The following is a 19530-nucleotide window of genomic DNA, read 5'->3' on the forward strand; positions in this document are numbered from 1 at the left end:
TCTCTGGCATGAATGGAGAGCATGCTGGTGCTGTTTTGCAGGGAGAGCATCTGAGCCTGGAAGGAGCTCTCTTGGCCTCAAGGCCAGCCTGTCCATGAGATGGACTGAGGTGTTGCCTCAGACAGCAGATTGGTGTGGGGTGCCCACCTTGGTCTACCCACTTTCCTCCACTGCTGCCTCTCCTCCAACTGCCTGGATTGGAAAAGAAAGAAGTGGTGGGGTCTTTTTTCTCCCCCTTCCTCTCTGTTGCTCCTCCTCCTTCCTTGTCCAATCCAAGCAATGGAAGGAGGGGAGTCCTCCAGTAAGGTGGAGGCAGCATTTGGCTCACCACCTCTTGCACCAAGGACTTGGACCGGCCTTGCTTGTCCTAGAACTTTCTCCTGTCTGCCGCCATCAGTCCTGCAGGCCAGACCTGGAGTCTTAGCCACACTGCGTCCCGCTGCGTGTTTTAATCCCAGGAAACATACCATGTCTTCCTGCAATAAAACAGCTCCTGTCACAATAGGGTGGTTTTCTTGTGTGTGTTCCTTTTTGGTTTGAAGGAAGCAATAAATCAATAAAAGGGAAAGGGGGCAGTCGGGAGAGGCAAAGTAACGGTTGTGTTTTTCTGCCCCTTCCCAACCTTTGCCTGTAGTCACACTGGTTGGAGTTTGGAGGTGGGGAGGGGCTTCTCTCTCCCTGCTGTCCCCCACCACCAGTAAAGCAAAGACCCACTCCTTTGTCTGGACAATTAGCCCGAGAAGGGCCTCACCTCAATGCTGAGATAGCATGGGGGGTTCTGAGTTCCAATCCCCACTTGGCTGCAGTAACTGTTGTGATGACAAAATAGGGAAGGGGGGTGAGACTTGTCCATCACCCCAAACTGGGGAAGGAGGCTGCGGTGAGGATGAGGCAAATCTAATCCCACCCCTAAGCAGCTGTGCTGAGCAATCCAGCTCCATGGGTGTTGGGATGTGTGAACAATTCTGTGAACAATTCTGTGAACACATTTGCTTTTTTGAGATGTCCATATTGTTTGTAGCTCAAAATTCAACTCCTGAGACTGTCACCTATCATTATAGTTTTAAGTTTCTAGACCTCATGCCTGAATGTGTTGCCTGATAAGTGGGCAAGATAAGGCTTAAAAATGTAAGAAGAGCCTTGCTGGAGCAGTCCAAGGGTTTGTCTATCCCAGCATCCTGCCTTTAATAGTGGATAGACACAGAAGTCTCTGGGAAGCAGGGCATGGATAGCCCTCCCTTTTGTTCCTAGCAGTTGGTGCTCAGAGCTAGACTGCCTCTGTCCATAGAAGCTCCACTGAGAGAGCCTGCCTAATAGGTGCTGATAGTCCCACCTAACATCAGAAATGGCCATTTTGGATCAGAATGAAGGCTCATCTAGTCCAGCATCCTATTTCCAACAGTGGAAAGTCTGGGAACCCCAGGAGGGTATGAAAACAGCCTTCCCCTGCTGTTGGCAAATAGTCTTCAGAGGATAGACTGCCTCTGACCACAGAGGTGTCATTTAACCAGCGTGGCTAAGAAGAGCTTACTGGATCCGACCTCAAGTTCACCTAGCCCAGTATCCTGTATCTATCGGTGGCTAACCAGATGTTTCTGGAATGCTCATTTCCAAGGCATAAAGAGTGGCAGGCAGGACGTCAGGAAGCCTCTTTGGCTGTTGCTAAACTGTGTGCACTATTAAACAAATGGCACGATTTGTATAACTAATACAAATCTGCAGGATTTGGCTATCTTGGTTGCTAGGCTTGGATTCCATTTGTGAGGCTTGGTAGATTCTTTTCTAAGTGCAGAGGAAAGGAAAGGTAAATGCATCAGGCTCTATCTTGAAATTGGGACAGTTTTTGCTTTGGGGAAATTTTGAGCTGGTAGCGGCTGTGCATGCTCGTATATCAGAATGTTCAAAGCACTAAACTGGGAGGCCGCTCCCTTTTTGGGCAACTTGCTTCTGCCCAAACGAAGGGGAAGAGGAGATTTGAATGGCACGGCCTTTTAAAAATAGCTCAATGCAAATCAAATGTCCTCTGAGCTCCAGGCCAAAAGTGTTGCGGAAATTGAAGTTATGTTGCTTTCTGGAGTACACAGGGAATCCTGCTGTGATTTTTGGCACTGGGTGTTCATATGACACTTTGGTCCACTGCTAAGAAGCCATGGACAAGCTAGGCTGTTTTTTCTTTTCCCATGCTGTCCATCAGTGTGCCTTCCTACAGCTGTCCAAGCCAACCTAGTACTTGTATGCAGAGCAGCAATTTTCAGCTTTTTTTTAATCTCATAGCACACTGACAAGGTGCTAAAATTGTCAAGGCAGTTGACAAGGTACACAGCACTGGAGCTCACATCCCCCAGTGGCCCTACAAATTAATGACCCACCCCAAACTCCTTCTGTGCTCTTGCTGACTATTCATGGCACATTGCTAATGCTTCAGCTCCAGATGTTGGGGGTGTTTGTTCCAGATCTGCCAATCCAGAGGTCTCCTACTGCCTGCCAGCCAACTGCAGCAGCCAGTGTTATATGCCATGCTCCTTCCTCCAAGGAGCTCAGAGTGGTGTGTGTAGTTCCTTTCCTCCTTTTGCCTTCCCAACAACCCTATGAGGTAGGTGAGACTGAGAGCCCAAGGCCCAAGGTCACCCAGGAAACTTTGCGGTTGAGGGGGGATTTGAACCTGGATCTTCCAGGTCTAAGTTCACCTCCCAAACCACTACACCACCCTGGCTTCCCCTCTCACCCTGAGGCTCCCAGATTGTCACAAACTCTGGGTTTCAGTGCTCCAAAAATAACCCAAACCTTACTCTCAGTGGTCATGGCTTCCAACCAGTGGCGTAGCTAGCGGGGGGCAGTCTGCCCTGGGTACCACCCTGGGGGGGTGTAACACCACAAATGCCCCAACATCGCTAACATCGCAGAGGTTATGAGTAACCCCATCATGTTATATACCATTGGGTGCGGAATTTCCAGCGGAATGCAGTGCAAAAACCCAGATTGAAATATCTCCTTTCCATCAAAAGTTATGGCCAAAAAAACAGAAACCAAAAAATGCATTGAACCCTATGGAAAATGAAACTGAGCCATATCATGCGTTTACTCGCGAGTTGGCGAACTTGCCATAGTTCATCGGAAAGGGCAGGCTGAAAGGAATCCAATGACACCAGAATAGTTCCTATCCAATGAAAGCAGCCCCCAAAAAAACACCCAAGAAGGAAGTCCCTTCCTCCCAGCAGACAAATGTATTGAGCCCTATGGAAAGCGAAAGTAAGCCGCATTTACTCACGAGTAAGCAAATGTGCCTTGACTCCTGGTCAAGTCAGGCAAAGACGAATGCAAGACTAGCTGCATGGTCCCCATCTGATGAAACTAGAGCTCAACAAATGCTCCAGAAGGCAGCCCCCCCTCAAAGAATAAACCAGAGGCTTGAGCTGGTAAGGTGGGCACTGGGGAGGGCTGCTTTATCTCACTGCTTTATCTGTGTGTGTGTGTGGGGGGGGGGTGTTATTGCAGGCAGGCTACAGAGACACCCTAGTGACCAAAATTCTGGAAATCGTGTCTTATGAATAATACCATCATGCTATATACCATTTGATGCAGAATTTCGTCCATTGCTTGTGGGAAAATATTCGCTGCATTTATTTTTCTGGCCATTATTATTATTCATTCCATGTCATGGCTATTACTATCTCTGTCTCACCTACCTCACAGGGTTGTTGTGAGGACAAAATAAGGGGAGGAACCATGTACACCACCCTGAGCTGCTTAGAGGAAGGGTGGTATAAAAGTGAATTAATTAATATACAATTAATAATTATTAATTAATTTAATTAATTAAGTCATATGGGGTGACAAAAATTTTTAGGCCCTGGGTGTCAAATGACCTAGCTATGCCTCTGCTTGCAGTCAGGGGGCTCCTTTTCACAATTTCATGGTTGGCGCTTGAGATCTTTACTAAAAAGAAGTCTCTGAAAAGCATCCATTTCCTCTGTTCTTTGGGGAAAGCTGTGACTGTTAAACTGACTTCAAAAAGTGTCTAATGTGCATTAGCAGTATCGCAGCATCAAAGCTATGTTGTGTTCAGAATAGCTGCGTATTTCTGGCTTTTAAGTCATAGGTTGAAATCCTGTACAAACTGACCTGAAAGTAAATCCCACTGTACTTGGTGGGGATTACTTTAACTAGACATGCACTGGATTGTGCTAGTTTGTTATTTCTGCTCCATATTGTAGATTGGGTTCTCCCCCGCTAAGAAAGGCAAAACACTAAACACAGCAACTAGTAGAGCAAAGCACAATATATACTGTGATGTAGCATAACTAAATAAAGCAATATAGTTTATAGAAAACAGATCACAAAATAAACAAAAACAAGCTGCTTTTGTGCACCAGTAGACCAGCATTCCAACAATTTGTATCATAAACATAAGAATTGCCACCTTACCCACATTTCAGTAACTAATTACAAAAACATCATTATTTAGCTCAGTGATAACTTCCCTTCATTGAAGGAGCAAATAGATCCAAAGGCTTAGTTTTGGTGGCAGAGAAAACACATTAATAAATTAAATTGGCACCTTCAGCTGGCTGTGCCCATCTACTTTTGCAGTCACGTGGACTAGAAATCTGTCTGAGTTTAGGTATAGCTGTTGTTTTCAGATAGCATGAGCAGGCACACCTCTTGTAGTTTAAAAGGAAAAAAAAACTGAGGACCAGAAACTTAAACAAAAAGTTGGGATTGTCAGCTGAATTCTGGATACCAAATGGAAGACCTGAGACTATAGTTTTCTCAAGATCACAAAGCACATAGGCTTCATCTTATTCTGTTCTTTTTCAGGCACTCCTGTGAACCGAATCCCCATCATGGCCAAACAGGTGCTGGACCTCTACATGCTGTATGTCCTCGTGACTGAGAAGGGTGGTCTGGTGGAGGTGATCAACAAGAAACTCTGGCGGGAGATCACCAAGGGCCTCAACCTGCCCACCTCCATCACCAGTGCGGCCTTCACGCTACGCACGCAGTAAGTCATGAAAGGAGAGAAGGGTGCTAGGACAGATCTAGGAAAGGGGCAGCAAAAAGGTATGGGGGGGTAAAGCAGCCTTTCAGCAAGGACAGGCTATGGCATTTTGCAACTGTGTTTAGCAAGTTAAGGAGGCAGAATTAGGTAAGCATTATGTGTTTAATATCTATCTAATGGTTAGAAGTAGGCGTAGGGACAAGATGAACTGTGGCTGTCAGTTTGGTTTTCAGTTTGTTCAAGGAGTCCAATTTTGTGGCAGGGATGATTTTTCAGAAAGGGATTGAAAAATTAAACCACCAATATACGGATGCCTTCCTTTCTGTCTATGGCACAACTTCATTTGGAAGGTTGTGTCTCATTGCAAAGAATATAACAGAGCTGGGAAAGGTGCAGAAAAGAGCAACCCAGCTGATCAGGGGGTGGAGCACCTTCCCAAGAAAGAGTGGTTAACATTTTGGGGGCTTTTCAGTTTAGATCAGCTCTTGCCAAACAAAGGCCTGCAGACTGGATCTGGTATTTGACGAGAGCCCTCCCCCACACTGTGAGCATTGCTTACTATGCTGTGGTGTTGCCACTTCATTCTTCACCCAATCTGGGCACAGGGACACTCTGGGCAGTTGTGTCTGCCCAGACATCCTGCTACAAAACCTGCTGGGACATTGTGCAAAAAAAAAGTATTCTGGCTTATCTTGTTGTATTTGCTTAGCAAGTCTCGCTGACAAAATTTAAGATAAACCGAACTGGAAATGATCTTTGACAAGTCCTATCCATCACTGGGGTAGTATCTACCCTCCTGGATGAATAGCCAAGTATTCCCACCATGGCCAACCAGAGCATGCCCTGGCTGTGAGCTTCCTAGAGGCAGCAGTTCCCTCTTCCATTGTTTGGTCCCCAGCAACTGGTATTTGGAGGTATGCTTCCTCTAAATATGGTGGCTCTACTGAACTCCAATTATAAATTCAATGGACAGTGAAGGACCTGTAACCTGGAATAGATTTCATCCCTTCTCTGCTTGCCCAGACCCTTAGATTTTACAACAAGTGGGCATATGTGCCCACAAGTCCCATGGGATCATAAAGTCTAAAATTCAAATGTTTAAAGACCCAAAAGTGGTAGATGTTCCTTGTATCTTTGAAAACCATTGGGGGAGGTTTCCCTGATCTACCTGATAAAAGGGAAACAAAGGTAACTTAATTCATTTTTTTTAAAATTGGTCCAGATTAATCTTGTGTGGCCAATCTAAATTCTGAAATGAGTCATTTTGTTCTCATCTCCTATACGTGCATATAACTACATGTGCTTGCTTTTATGTAAACTGTGACATTTCTTTTAGATTTGAGAGATGTTGGAGGATAGCTGAAGAGAGATTGGGGGGAGAAAATATCCTTATAACCCCCCTACTATAAAATTATATTTATTTATTTATTTATTTATATATATATATATATATATATATATATATATATATATATATATATATATATATATATGTGTGTGTGTGTGTGTGTGTGTGTGTGTATTCTGAAAAAAGAGGATTGCACTTGTGCAAAAAAAAAAACCTCTCCATCTCACCCTCCCTCTCTCTTTCTGAGTTCTTTCACTTCCCTTCCCCCTCTTACATCCATCCTAATCAAGGCTAAAGTTAATTAGTCTGGCATTCAGAAGACCAGGTGGCGGAAGGGGATGGGGGTGGGTGTGTGTGGAGAATTTAAGCGGGGTGGATGGGAGGAGAGAGATTGAACTTCTTTTTAACTCCTTAATACTCACAAGACAGTTAAACTCCTGTCTGCTACCTTAAAAAAAAAACCAAGTAGACTTCAAAGGCTGCAACCAGAATAATCATGGCATGCAGATATGTGTAATTGTACATAATTGGGGTGTATGAGGCTTTGACTTGAATTCAGACACAACATGTGGGGTCTTGTGTTTCAATTTTACACTGAGTGAGGCTTGAAAGATGGGAATATTAGTTCTTAGAATAATTAGCACTATTAGATTTAAAGAAGTGGAATATTTAAGCATTTATATAGCTCTTGCAACAATCCTGGATGGTCACCCCACTGTTCGTATTCTTCTAGCTCTCTTAGCTGGCTTTAGGCAAGTGTACACTCTGTTCTTGACCCTCCGCTATACCCATTCTTCCCTCCCCCGTGCACCCCCACCAAAAAAACTATAACGGGGGTAATCTGATCAGACTCCTCTACTGTGTGGTTGTAAGGGCTGAGAGATTCTCCAAATGTGAAGCCTTGAAATCTGGTGCAGAGATCAAAGCTGGGCTTTCCAACTTGAATTGTAGAATTTATGTCCTGAATGTGCACTCCAGCTTATTCAGAGAGTGCTCATTATTATCATTTTTGAAGTAGCTATTGCCTGAACACAGGCTTTTCGGTTAAAGGCTACTGCTGCTGCTATTGCCCAAACAGAACATGAAGCTATTGGGGGTTTTGGGGGGGGGGGCCTCCACTCTTTCCTGTCATGTTGTGGCTTTGACTCAGATGGCCATTTTTGTGTGTGTGTGCCTCTCTCTTTTTGGAAAGGTATATGAAGTACTTATACCCTTATGAGTGTGAGAAGAGAGGTCTGAGCAACCCCAACGAGTTGCAGGCTGCAATAGACAGCAACCGGCGGGAGGGTCGCCGGCAAGGCTTCAGTGGTTCGATCTTCACTTATTCGCCAAGCGGCACACACAATATGCTCTCCTCACCCAAGCTCCAGGTACCTACCCTGGGCCTGGCTTCAGCTACCAACGGCAGCCCCATCACTCCTGTTCCCAAAATCAAGAAAGGTGAGCGCCTGCCTTGTCCATCTCAACCAATGAACCCCATAATATTTCCTTAGAATGCCTGCGGAGGACATGAATAATCCTCCATGGCCAGGTTCCAAGTACTGTAGAGTTAAATGAGCAACGCTAAAGTGCATTGAACTGCAGTGGCTTATCTCTGTCACTGTCAGTGAGTGGCACGCTTTACTTAAACCAGTGTTTTCCAGATTTACCTGGGTCATGACGTTCCCTCCCCCAGCTCAGCCAGGCGCTGCCATCTTGGTTCTTGCGAGATCCAAGATGATGGTGCCTGGAGGAACAGATAAGAGGGGCCCCCAGGGACATCCCACGGAACTCCTGGGAGTGTGCCACAATGCCCAGGCCTAAATACCTACTCACCAGAGATGGGGGCAAGGCTACCTGTCAAGAGGCGGTGTTGATTTTTCCGGGTGGCACTTTCTTACATGCTTGTGATCACTTGTCCTGCTTCCCTCCTGTCCCTCTAGAGGAAGATTCTTCCATCCCCATTGCCGTGCCCAGTCGCCTCCCTGTCTCGCTGGCAGGCCACTCGGTTGTTGCCGCTCAGGCCGCGGCTGTGCAAGCAGCAGCGGCCCAGGCTGCTGTTGCAGCCCAGGCAGCTGCGCTCGAGCAGCTGCGGGAAAAGCTAGAGTCGGGGGAACCCCCGGAGAAGAAGATGGCCCTGGTGTCGGACGAACAGCAGCGGCTGATGCAGAGAGCCATCCAGCAGAACTTGCTCGCCATGACAGCCCAGCTCCCCATGAGCATCCGTATCAACAGCCAAGGGACACGTTTGCCAGGTCTGTCTGTGATTGGTTGTCCTTTTCTCCTCGAAGGTTTGGAGGTGGTGGGGAAAGGCCAGGAGCTGTGAAGGACACCATAAATAGCCAACCCCAAGCCCTAAAAATCATATCTGGCCATCTGACTCCTGAGATCTCGGCAAGCATTTCCCATGTACCTTCTCACATATTGTTTGTCTTAAGGACTAGAACCATTTTCAAAAAACACACCCAAAACAGACATCTCGGGAAGCTGGATTCCTTCCTCCCTCCCCCAATTCCATATTCTGTGGCTTTCCTGCAGTCTCAGAAACATTTGTTTAAGCTCTTGCCAATTCTTGTGCTAGAGAGCCTAAAGGATATGGGCTTCCTTCTGGTAAATTCAGGGGATGTTCAGGAGGCTCTCCTTGCTGTGATCCCCAGAGTTGTGTGTGCTTTTTCCTTTGACCTCTTCCATACTAGTTCAACCTGAGGGCATTTGCCTTGGCCATAAGCCATAGCTTGGTATTCTAGGAAAAAAAATCTTAAAATGCAGTGGCAGAAGTGCATGCACAGTTGCACCTTGACAACCTGTGAACCCATCTCAAAACTCAAATGGAATGGAATTACTGGCATGGATATCAAACACTGCAATCCTTTGTATGCAGCTCATTAGAAGGTTCTAGTGAGATGTCGTGACTACCAATGCGACATTGGCTACATTTGGAGCCATTGCCCCCCCATGTTGTAATTATTGGGGGGAATGCTTTAGAGCAGTGTTTCTCAAAGTGTACTCCTAGGAGCCATGGGGCTCCCTGAGACCCCTTCAACTCACCACAAGTGGCTGCTGTCTGCCTGGTTTGCACTGGTCCTCTAGGGTTCCCCAGGACTCCTCTTAGGAGTGTAAAGGGCTCCAGACACCAAAAAAATTGAGAACTGCTTTAGAGGATCTCTAAAGATGCCTCCTGACTTTCATTAGTGTTAGCTAAATCATGGTGTCTCCCCCATGCTTCCAAAAACAGTTGGTGGGGGCATAGATAAGGGTGCCAAGTTCGCTTTCTTCCCTTCCCAAGAACCAGCATTGCATTTTTCTGGCAAATGACCCAAGTTTTGCTCTAATAACACATCCGGAAGCTGGGGAGAGACACCTGTGCCTTGGATTTTGTAACACTGGACATGGAAGCATATTGTGGCAGAAGTGATTTATATTCCCTGCTACTTCAGTGTACAAGTTAATAAGGCAAAGTGTTTTTCTGCAATCGGAAAAGAGTATCTATGTTTAATTCTCATTGGTTGCCTCACAGAAAACCGCCAAGATTCCACTGTGAACCCAGCCACCAATGGCACGAATAGCATCAGCATGTCAGTGGAGATCAATGGCATCGTTTATACAGGTATTGGAGAAATATGGCTGTGGCACCAGGGGGAGGATGTTCCTTTCTGGGATGCTCACCCCTTCCAAACAGCAGGGGGTTCACTGGTGGTAGGATGGGAGGAGTGCAACAGAACCATATAAAGAAATGATTGCCATATTACTCTTAGAACAGGGATGTCTGAGTCCTGGTTCCTGGCCACATCTGGACCTCTGTCATCCCTTTGGGTGAGGATGTGAGGTTACCCCATGAGCTGATGTACATGTTTCTGGCACAACCTCTTGCTTCCAGATCATTCAGTCTAGGACTGGACAGACTCTGTCCTCAGCCAAGGCACTTCTTGGTCCAGTGGCATCGGGTTGGATCTGACTGCCTTCTATCTGAATAGCTTGGCTGATGGTTGAGAAGAGCTGCCCTATTAAATCCTAGCCAATCAGGTGAATCTGAATGGATAAAATCTGCATAACCTTGCAGATAAATAAACAATCATCTCTGATGGAAAAATCTCATTCCTTGTTGTTTTTAGGTGGTGTGTGTATGTTGTAGCAGGTGCCACCTAAGTAGAGGCATTCCTGACAATATGACAGAGAAGGGGGAATGCTTCATCTTAGATGCATTTTGTCATGTGTGATCTTAAATTGTGCCCACCACTGGCAGTTTTTTAAGAACTATTTTATGATTTAAATTTTTTTAAAAAAATCTGTATTGCTTAATTTCATGGGAATGCTTTGGTTTGCTTAAAAGGACTTTAAATGTTTAATTGTTTAAACCGTCTAGCTTGGATGATCAGATGGCCTAACCACTAGGACTGCAGCATCCTTCGCTGTTGAGAGTGGCAGAGAAGTGAAGGAAGTGGGTGGGAGTCTGGAGAGTTGTGACCAGAAATCTGTAGTGGGTTTAACATTGGTGAGTGAGACATTCAGAAGTGAGACTTAACACAGATCTTTGCTTCCTCGTTCCTCCCTCTCCAGGCGTTCTGTTTGCCCAAACACCAGGAGCATCATCATCTCTCAATAAAGGCAACGCCAACAGTGGGCGTAGTTCCAGCAGTGGTGGCAGCACTACCATGAGCAGTGGGGTGGCAACGGCGGCAGCAGCAGGGGGCCCACCATCTAGCTTGCCTGCTGCACCAACTTCTACCTCAGCCAACTCTTCTTCGCCTTAAATTCCACATCCTCCTCCTCCTCTTCCGTCATCCCACCAAAGCAAAGGCCCAGTTCAGATACTACTGCTTCTTAGTGCTCCTTATGCACCATTGGGGGATGCCAAGACCGAACCTGCCCCACCTCTGACACCTCTAGGGATCCATGCATGGGTGTTGGTTTTTAGTAGTGCTTTGGGACGGGGGAAGAATTGACCATGCAATGTGGGCCTATGTGAGTTGGATTTTATGCATGTGCAGCCTAGTTGAATGTGGCATTCATACGAGATGCCTGGGGTGTCGGAAGATGGGCAGGCAGTCCAGGAAGGCATGGTCTCTCCCCCCCCCCCCGTTGGGAGCGGGTGAGGGATGGTATTTCTGAACTTGGCCAGGGAGAACTATTCAAAACCTGTGGCTTCTGTTGCAGCTGACACCAAAATACTGAACCAAACTCTACTCCTGTTTTCTGGCAAGGGGGAGGGATCAGGTGCTGAAGTTCTACCTGCTCTCCTCCCTCTTCCATCAACTTTTATTTTTAAATGAACATATTGAAAGGAGAAAAAAAAATCTTTTAATTGGGGGTATGTATGGGGGAGGGAGTGCTGTTTAAAACTCTGAGCCAGACAGACACTGTGCAGTTTAGCTATTGACATGATGCAATGTAGACCCACAACTCTTACCTCATGCAAGTCCACACTTTGCACTGTGTGTCTTTTGAATTTATTTTTTAATTTTTTTTTTATATCTTCAGATAGGCAGAAGGGGGGCCCTGCAGGCCTGAGTCTGATTGAAATCCCCAGCCTCCTTTTTTAGCTATAGATTTTGATATATTCAATCAACTGAATTTGCAGACCGGGGATGGGGGGGAAGTTTATTCATTTTTTGTTTTTAGACTGCTCTCAAAGTATATAAGGAAGTATAAGAGGGGATTTTTTTTTGTACATAACTTTTTTCTCTTTCTTGTTCTCAAAAGGCAACAAAAAAAATCAGACCTTAAAACAAAAATTCTATATATATATATATGCATTAATTCAGGGAAGAATCCTCTGAAATATGTTGCATTGTTTGCTTGTTGATGTCTCTGTGTTGCAGGGGGGAGCTTTTTTCTCCTTTTATTCTCCCCCCTCCAAAAGTTGACACTGGAGGGTGATCACGTCTCTCTGAATGAGCTCAGGTGGTTTTATATGTGGGGTAGGCAGGGCTAATCAACTGCCAGGGTGGGGCTAGTTTTAGCATTTCATAGGAAGATATTTTTGTATGAAGTCACCTCTAATTGGCTTGACCATTTGGAAGAAGGGAGCATTTGGGAGGGGCAATTTGCCAGTTAGTAATTCTTCTGCTCCACATTTGATCCTCACTCTTTAACCACAAAGGTTCTATTCCTCACACCGCAACACTGGCAGAAACTGCTGGAAGGTTGCATAACCAGTCACTCTGTTGTATAGCTGGCTCCCTCCCACTTAAGGAACCATGGAGTTGTGTGGTCATGCTTGGGATCTCGGACAAGAAAATCCTCAGCCCCCTCTTCAAAGCTACAGTTCCCATGGCCTCTTTTGGGGTGGAAGTGGGACTCGTTTTGAAACCATTTTTTTAGCGTTAAGAAGTGCCCTCGTGGGCATTTAGTACAGTTTCAGATCTCCAAACGGGAACCAAGTAAAACTTTTGATGCAAAATATTGAGGCAGTTAGGCATTACCGGTTCTTCAGACCTTGCTAAGAACCCATTTTCTATGTGTTTTCTCCTGCCATTTCTTTTTTCAGGCCCCTGTGGCCTCTCACGTCACCTTCTCCTTTACCCCATAACCTCACTGTACCTAATTTAAAGGAGTCAAAGGGTATGAGGAGCTGATATTCTCCGGAACCTTCTACTTTCAAAGACTCCTCTGGAAATGACCACAGCTAAGAACACTTCAGAGTCTCCATCACTCACTTCTAATTTCAAGAGAATCTTGTATTTGTTTGGGAAGGAGTATCCGTTTGGCCTTGACAGGCTTCTTCTGGGGCATCTTTGCTCCTCTACCACTTCCAGCAGGAAAGACAGTAAAAATAGGGTTGTGTGATCTCTTGTGTGGAAAGATCACTAGGGTCATCAATAGCTCTTGAATCCAGTGCATTTCAGGAACAAATGTTTGCACTGCCACCATCTTTCCTCAGACTCCTATTTTAGGGAAAACTGTTTAGTGAATGCTTCAGAGAAAATCCAATTTTCTTGTCTTTAAAACCCATGCACCCCTCAAATTTCCTCCACTGTGAACTTCAAAGGAGCACATGAAAGGCAAATTAAACTCCAAAATGGTAGCAAAGTTCTTTCTGTTTTTGGTTGCAAGGGATTTGTGCTTGTTTAAATTGCCTTGTTTTTCCTCCTCAGTTCTGCTTTTAATTTCTCATGGGGGGGGGACGAACATTGGTTGTGTGCTGAACTCTCCTGTCTGTGCCCCTCGGGGAGAGCCTCTTGCTTACACACCCTTCTGAAGCGTAATTTATTTCGGCCGAGAGTGTTCTGGAAGAGCAGTGTCATTTTGGGATTCATCCTCTCATGATGTAGCCCCTCAAAGTCTCCCTGAAAAAAAGATTACCTTGGAAATGTATTAACTGCTCTCTCCAGAGGAATACACCTTGGAGTCAAGGCCTTCCCTTCTGGCATGTTAGCTTTGTCACAGTTAGCTGAAGTGGACTTGGGGAATTTTGCAGGCTCTGGAACAGGTGTACGTTCCTTTATCTCTTCTGTTGGTTAGTCTTTGATGAGCAATGCTATATGCTTATTGGCTGTTGCCATCCCTTCTTGGACTGTGTTCAGAGAGCAGCTGGGGTTCTTGCAATGAGGCCTTGGATCATTTTTTTCTCTATCTTGCAGAAAGTATCCTATACTTGCACTTGGCGCAAGTGTCGCACAACAAAATATCACACACACGCCCATGGCAAACTGCTAGAGTTGAAAACAGAAGCTGCCTTAAGCTTATGGCATAGCAGCTTTGAACCAGAGGTCAATTTAAATACCCTCTCTTAAGGGCATGATGTAACCACTTATGAAAGATCCACACCCTTTTTGAGCGATGTGACAAACCAGTGTGGGTTGAATTGAATTATATTGACATCCTGGCCCATCCCTCTGGTTATTGGCAGTTCTGAATCTCTCATCAAATCTCTTGTTTTGATCTCTGAAATCAGAGCCTTCTGGCTATATTGCAACATTCCCTAAAGTTGCTATGACTGGATTTAAAATCTGGTTTTGCTCCTGTCCCCAATGGTTCAGTATTTCATAAAGCTAGAACCCAATGTCACCCAAACTTGAGTTGAGCAAGGGGTGGGGGGGGGGAAGTAAGGTTAAACTACAGGATCTCTACCAAGAACTGGTGGACACCAAATATGGTTCAGCTGTCTGATAGGAGCTTAACACATTAACTGTGGCCATGGCAAATTGTAGGTGGGGAGATTAGACTGATGGGCATTTTCTGTCTTCAGCCTCGCAGAATATGGTGTGTGGAATGCTCCAGAGAGAGAGGGAGAGACGGACAGAGAGAAAATTGGCTGGTGATGAGAGGGAAAGAACTGTAAGTGGCTTAACCATCAGGAGGAGGAGGAAAAGGGAAAAGTACTTCTGAAGGGGGAAGAGACTGGAATTGCTAGATCTAATCTTCTTCAGATGAGCAAAGCTGGCTCTCCCTTCGTCATAAGGGCCAACTATTCTCCATTTAAACAGAGCAAGGTTGGGGGGAGCAAGGAAGGAGAAAGAGACAGATGGAGGGGACAGGAGAGAGGCCTGTTGGGAGGTATGTGTTCAAGGAAGTCTCCCAGTCTATATTTAGATGCCACCCATTCGACTGAGGATGGGACAAGGCTGTGATTGTCGTGGGTTTGCACATGGGATGTCTAGGGAACCAAGCATGGGTGCAGCAGCACACCTTGCAGCTGAACTTGGACATTCCCCCATTCAGACAAGAACACGAAACCTAAACGCAACTAATCATAGAGCCCCACCCTCTCACGCAATCTCCAAGTTCCTAATATCAACTCATAGAAAGGTTGGGATCGGCTTCTCAGGTGTTGGGTCTTGTTCTCTCATGGTGGTGGTAGTAAGTGTATGTGTGAAGTGATCTTGAGTGTTGCTGCGGAGGCTTCAGCCCAGCTTTGCATTCCTCAGTTTCTTGGTCTGTTCGGGCTTCCAAGAGGATTTTGGTGAGCCCTTGGAGCTTGGTCACCCTGTTCCTTCTCTCTTAATTTGGTTAATTATTTTCCTGTTTCCTTATTTTCACCTCTAACGGAAGCCTTTGAGATGTTCAGTGGAAGGGGTTTGGTCTTTATCCCCACAACCCCCTCCCCCTTTAAAGAATGTGTTTGTTGAAGCTGTATATCGTTTAGTCTTTCCAAAAGTAGGAAAACTCACAAACCACTTGGGAAATCTCATTTTCATTCCCTGCTCCTCATTCTTATATTTGGTCTGCTCTGAATACAGCTTGGCTAGTATATAGTAGACATGTGGAGCCTGGCCATTGCCATTTGCAGAATGCCTCTGGCCACTAAGCTTGCAATATAGTCGTGTCTGGGATGATAGCATCCCTCAAGTCATCTGTAAATCTAATCATATTGATGTGCCTTTTGCCTCGCCATTTTTGAGCATTGATTGCTGACAAGATGCCCTCAAGCCCTTCATTTTTATCTTGGCAATCTGTATCTTGTCATAGGATTCAATTGAGCTAAGATGGAAGCCATTGTACATGGCCCACATCTGAAACAGAAACAATTGCAGAATCTTCTTTCTCTCCCTTAGCAAAGACCTCCAAGTGACATCTATGTTAGCCCACCTTGTTGGCCAAAATGCTTCTCTTCCTGTTCCATCAATGGCTTCCAAAGTCCCCTAAAGGTTGTGCTTCAGTCTTAGAAAGCTATTATGTGTGTTCTATGTTTGTGTGTGCACGCTTTTTTTCAATGTAAAAAAAAAATTTACTTCAAAAGGGTTACCTGAATCTGACCCAAAGTTGATCTAACCCATAACCCAAACTAACCCATAAATAGACTTAGAATTTTTATCTTGCAAAATGTTGCCACCTTTTGGAATAGTTAAAAACTATCCTCCTGTTTCTCAAATGGATTATCCCTAATCTGATCATACGGGTATGTTGAACACTTGTGAACAAGGTGTGTGTGGGCTATAAAACAGATAAAGGAACCTCCACACTGACACAGTTCAGCCAATTGTGGTGGAGCAACTGCTCCTTTGCCAGTCACCCTCCTCTTCCTATGTCCCCCCCAAAATTGTCAGAATGTGACCACTTGGCCCACACTCCAGATTAGCTTGTCCTTGACAAGCTAATCCAGATTAGCTTGTCCACCTTGGTCTTGATGGCAGCCATAACAATCCAGTTTCTTTTGTATCAACTTGGAAAAATGATAACCAGGTTGTTGTAGTTGATCCATCTCCTCCCAGAAGATAAGGTATTCCAGCAGAGGTAACCAATACATTGGATGCCCTCCAGCCAAGAAGTGATGGGAGTGGGGACATAATTTCTAACCCTATCCCATTGGATAGACAATAACCAGCTTTCTACTACAGTGTCGTCAACCTGGTTTCCAGAAAACCTGCTTCAAACTCATGTGTCTTACTGAAGAGGTGTTGGAACAAGCTTCTTGGGTGGAATCCAGATTTTGCATAGCGTTCAGCTTAAACCAAAAATTTCTCCTTCTCTGAATGCCTTTTGTTGATGCGGACACAAAGTGGCTTCTTCCCTTTTGCTGCTCTGTATTCATCATCACCAAGCCTTGGCCCCGTTGGATGCATGGTGCCATCTTGCTCACTTTGACAGTTCATTTGCCTAAAATCTGCCGGTGTCAGTCTAAATCATAATTCTCCATCCGTCTTGGACGAGATACAGTTCTCACCCGCTGTCCGGACTCGCATGTAGCCAGTGGCTGAAATGGGACATCTTATCTGTATCGCGTGTGGCTATCCTCTTTGGGTGTGTTTGTGATACCTAAAAGATGTGTTTAGTGAGTGGGTGGAGAAGAGAGATTCTATATCAAAATTTATATAAATATATATGAGCGTGTGTGTTTGTGAGGTGTTTTAGCGTGGGTGGGTGTGTCTGTCTATATAAAACTTTTATTTCTGGTCCAAGCTTGAATAAGGGTTGGATTGTAACTCAGGGGAATCAAACCTGCTGTCTGGATTTTGATTGTATTTTGAACGGGGGTGTCTTAGGAACAAAGGTTTAAAAAAAACAACTTGGATTTAATTGCTGTGGCTTGGGGCGGGGGGGGAAGAAGAAGACTCAGAATTGTGTTTTTGTTACTTCCTTCTTTAAAAACAATCCTTCACTTGTCCATTACACTAAGCTTTCGTTATTTCCAATAACAGGAGGGCAACACTTTTTTGCTAAAAAGTAGCGGGGAGCAGACCTTTGCACACTTAAATGTTGGAGGAGATGAAGCGGCTTTTGTAGACGTTTCGTGGGGGTTTCACAATTAATTACAAAATAACCACCGAGGAGGAACCTTCCACTCTCCGGGGCAATTTAATAAATGGAATGTTGTCAACGAAAGGGGATTTGTATAGAACTGGATGGAGGGGTCCTCACAGGAGATAAAACCGATTCTCCAAAATCCCCCCCACTGTCAGCTTTACTTGGTATCATCAGAGTCTTTCCAAGCCCCAAGGTGTTGGGGCAAATGGAGAGGAGGTCCATGTTATGGTGGTCCTGGAGCCCCTTTTGGAGGAACGACTTCTCTTTACCCATGTCCCTCCTGCTTAATAGCACATGCCAGCACCCTGAAATTGTTCTCCCAACTTTATTCCACCACCTTCAAATGTGTTCAAACCTGCCACAATTTTTTTTTAAACGGAGTCGGAACTAGACTTTCGGGTGGAGTCAAACCATAATTAAATTTGTGTGCATGTGTGTGTTGGCTTTCTTTTATTCTTGTGAAGAGGGATGAGCATATTTTTAACTAGTAGTAAAGCTTCCTTTTTGTTGTTGGTGCATTTGTACAAACACTGTTTGAAGTGTGTTTCTGATTTTCTTTTTTCTTTTGGAGATTTTTTTCTGCATATCAACTTTAGAGCAAAAGATGGAATTTCAGTTTCCTGGGGAGGGGGATTTGGAAGGAAAATGGAACACGGCAAGCTTTATGCAATCTGTACAGCGTGTGTAGTTTTGACTCAGGTAAAAAATGAAATTAAAATGTAAAAGAAACCACATTCTACCTCTGAAAACAGCAGGCCCTTGGGCTGCCTTTTTGTCTCGGGGCCTCTGTTGCGTTGTGCGTTTTTGTTTTTGTTTTGTTTTTGAGAAATATTTCACTTTTTTGCAAAAAAAAAGCATTCAGGTATTAACCTTCGTGACTTATTAAGAGAGAAAAAATAAACACTGAAAAGTTTACATTTTATAACATTATTAAACAAATTGTATTTAAACTTCAGAAATATTTAAGACAATTGTAACCTTGTAAAGTTGGAGAAATATTAAAAGGAGATGGCTCTACAAAGTGGTTTGATGTGCGTCTGTGAGTTTGAAAGTTAAGGTGTTAGAGCTGCAATGGAAACAGGCCTGGAGGTGACGGACTCGGAGAAGATCATCGTAGCCATGTCGAGGATGGTGGGAAGTTCCATGTCTTGGGACAGGAAGCTAGGAAATAATAGATTTTTGAAAAATCAATACACATTACCATATGACTTCTGCCATAACTGACTTCTGTCCTTAAGAATTTGTCACCTCTCCACCAGCCTGTGATCCCACACTTGAAACTCATTTTAACTCAAATGCCATGATCCTGGAAGATGCATTCGGAACCCTTTTTCCAGCCCCTGTGCAGAGTGTTACTCCTAGATTGCTTTGATATGGTCCACAGAATCTTTTTCCAGGTCTCCCCCCGCCCTGTGATAATTGGGTTCTCCCAGCACCACCATCAGCGTTCTCAGCAATTGAGAAATGCTCTGCAAAGCAGAGAGCCCTATTATGCTTGGAGAGCCCTTTTCACCCTTTACCGCTTTTCAACAAAGTTCATATAAGCAATTTACAGAGCAAATGAAATGACTTCCTATCCCAAAAAGGCTCACAATCTAAAAAGCTGCAGAAGAACATCAGAACCAGCCACTAGAGAAGACACTGTGCTGGGGTGAAAGGGACAGTTGTTCTTCCCCTGCTAAATCTAAGAGGATCACCACTTGGAAAAAGTGCCTCTACTCAGCAGGGACAATTATCATCTGGGCCTCCCTTTCAGCAGAGCTGCTTCTGCCAAGATGCTGGAAGGGAGAGACAGGAGGCCTTGGAAGGTAAAGAACAATATGGGGGAAGAGGCATGCCAAGAGGGATAAGGAAGGCAGAAACTGCCAAGGCGCTGGGCAAACCCAATTATCACACAGTCTGCCCTTTCTGTAGTGTCACTTCTGCCAAGGTGTCACTTTACAGAGCACCTCTCAGAAGCAGCGCTGCTAAAAGGGTTATCCCAAATCTTGAAACTATGATCAAGATTTGCATATTTTCT

The 19530-nt window shown here is 44.9% G+C and overlaps 1 protein-coding gene across 1 annotated transcript in view; it reads left to right on the top strand.

Annotated features, from left to right (window-relative positions):
• ARID3A (AT-rich interaction domain 3A) overlaps positions 1 to 14335 on the top strand; it is a 57236-nt gene extending 42901 nt beyond the window's left edge. The window contains exons 5-9 of the mRNA XM_066635282.1: positions 4819 to 5002; positions 7540 to 7787; positions 8270 to 8581; positions 9844 to 9933; positions 10884 to 14335. Coding sequence (XP_066491379.1) covers positions 4819 to 5002; positions 7540 to 7787; positions 8270 to 8581; positions 9844 to 9933; positions 10884 to 11077 — 1028 coding nt within the window. The 3' untranslated portion in view covers positions 11078 to 14335. The remainder of the gene's footprint in view (positions 1 to 4818; positions 5003 to 7539; positions 7788 to 8269; positions 8582 to 9843; positions 9934 to 10883) is intronic.
• Positions 14336 to 19530: the final 5195 nt, after the last annotated feature.

Source organism: Tiliqua scincoides, chromosome 8 (genome assembly GCF_035046505.1).
Source record: "Tiliqua scincoides isolate rTilSci1 chromosome 8, rTilSci1.hap2, whole genome shotgun sequence".
In the NCBI taxonomy this organism is placed as follows: Eukaryota; Metazoa; Chordata; class Lepidosauria; order Squamata; family Scincidae; genus Tiliqua; species Tiliqua scincoides.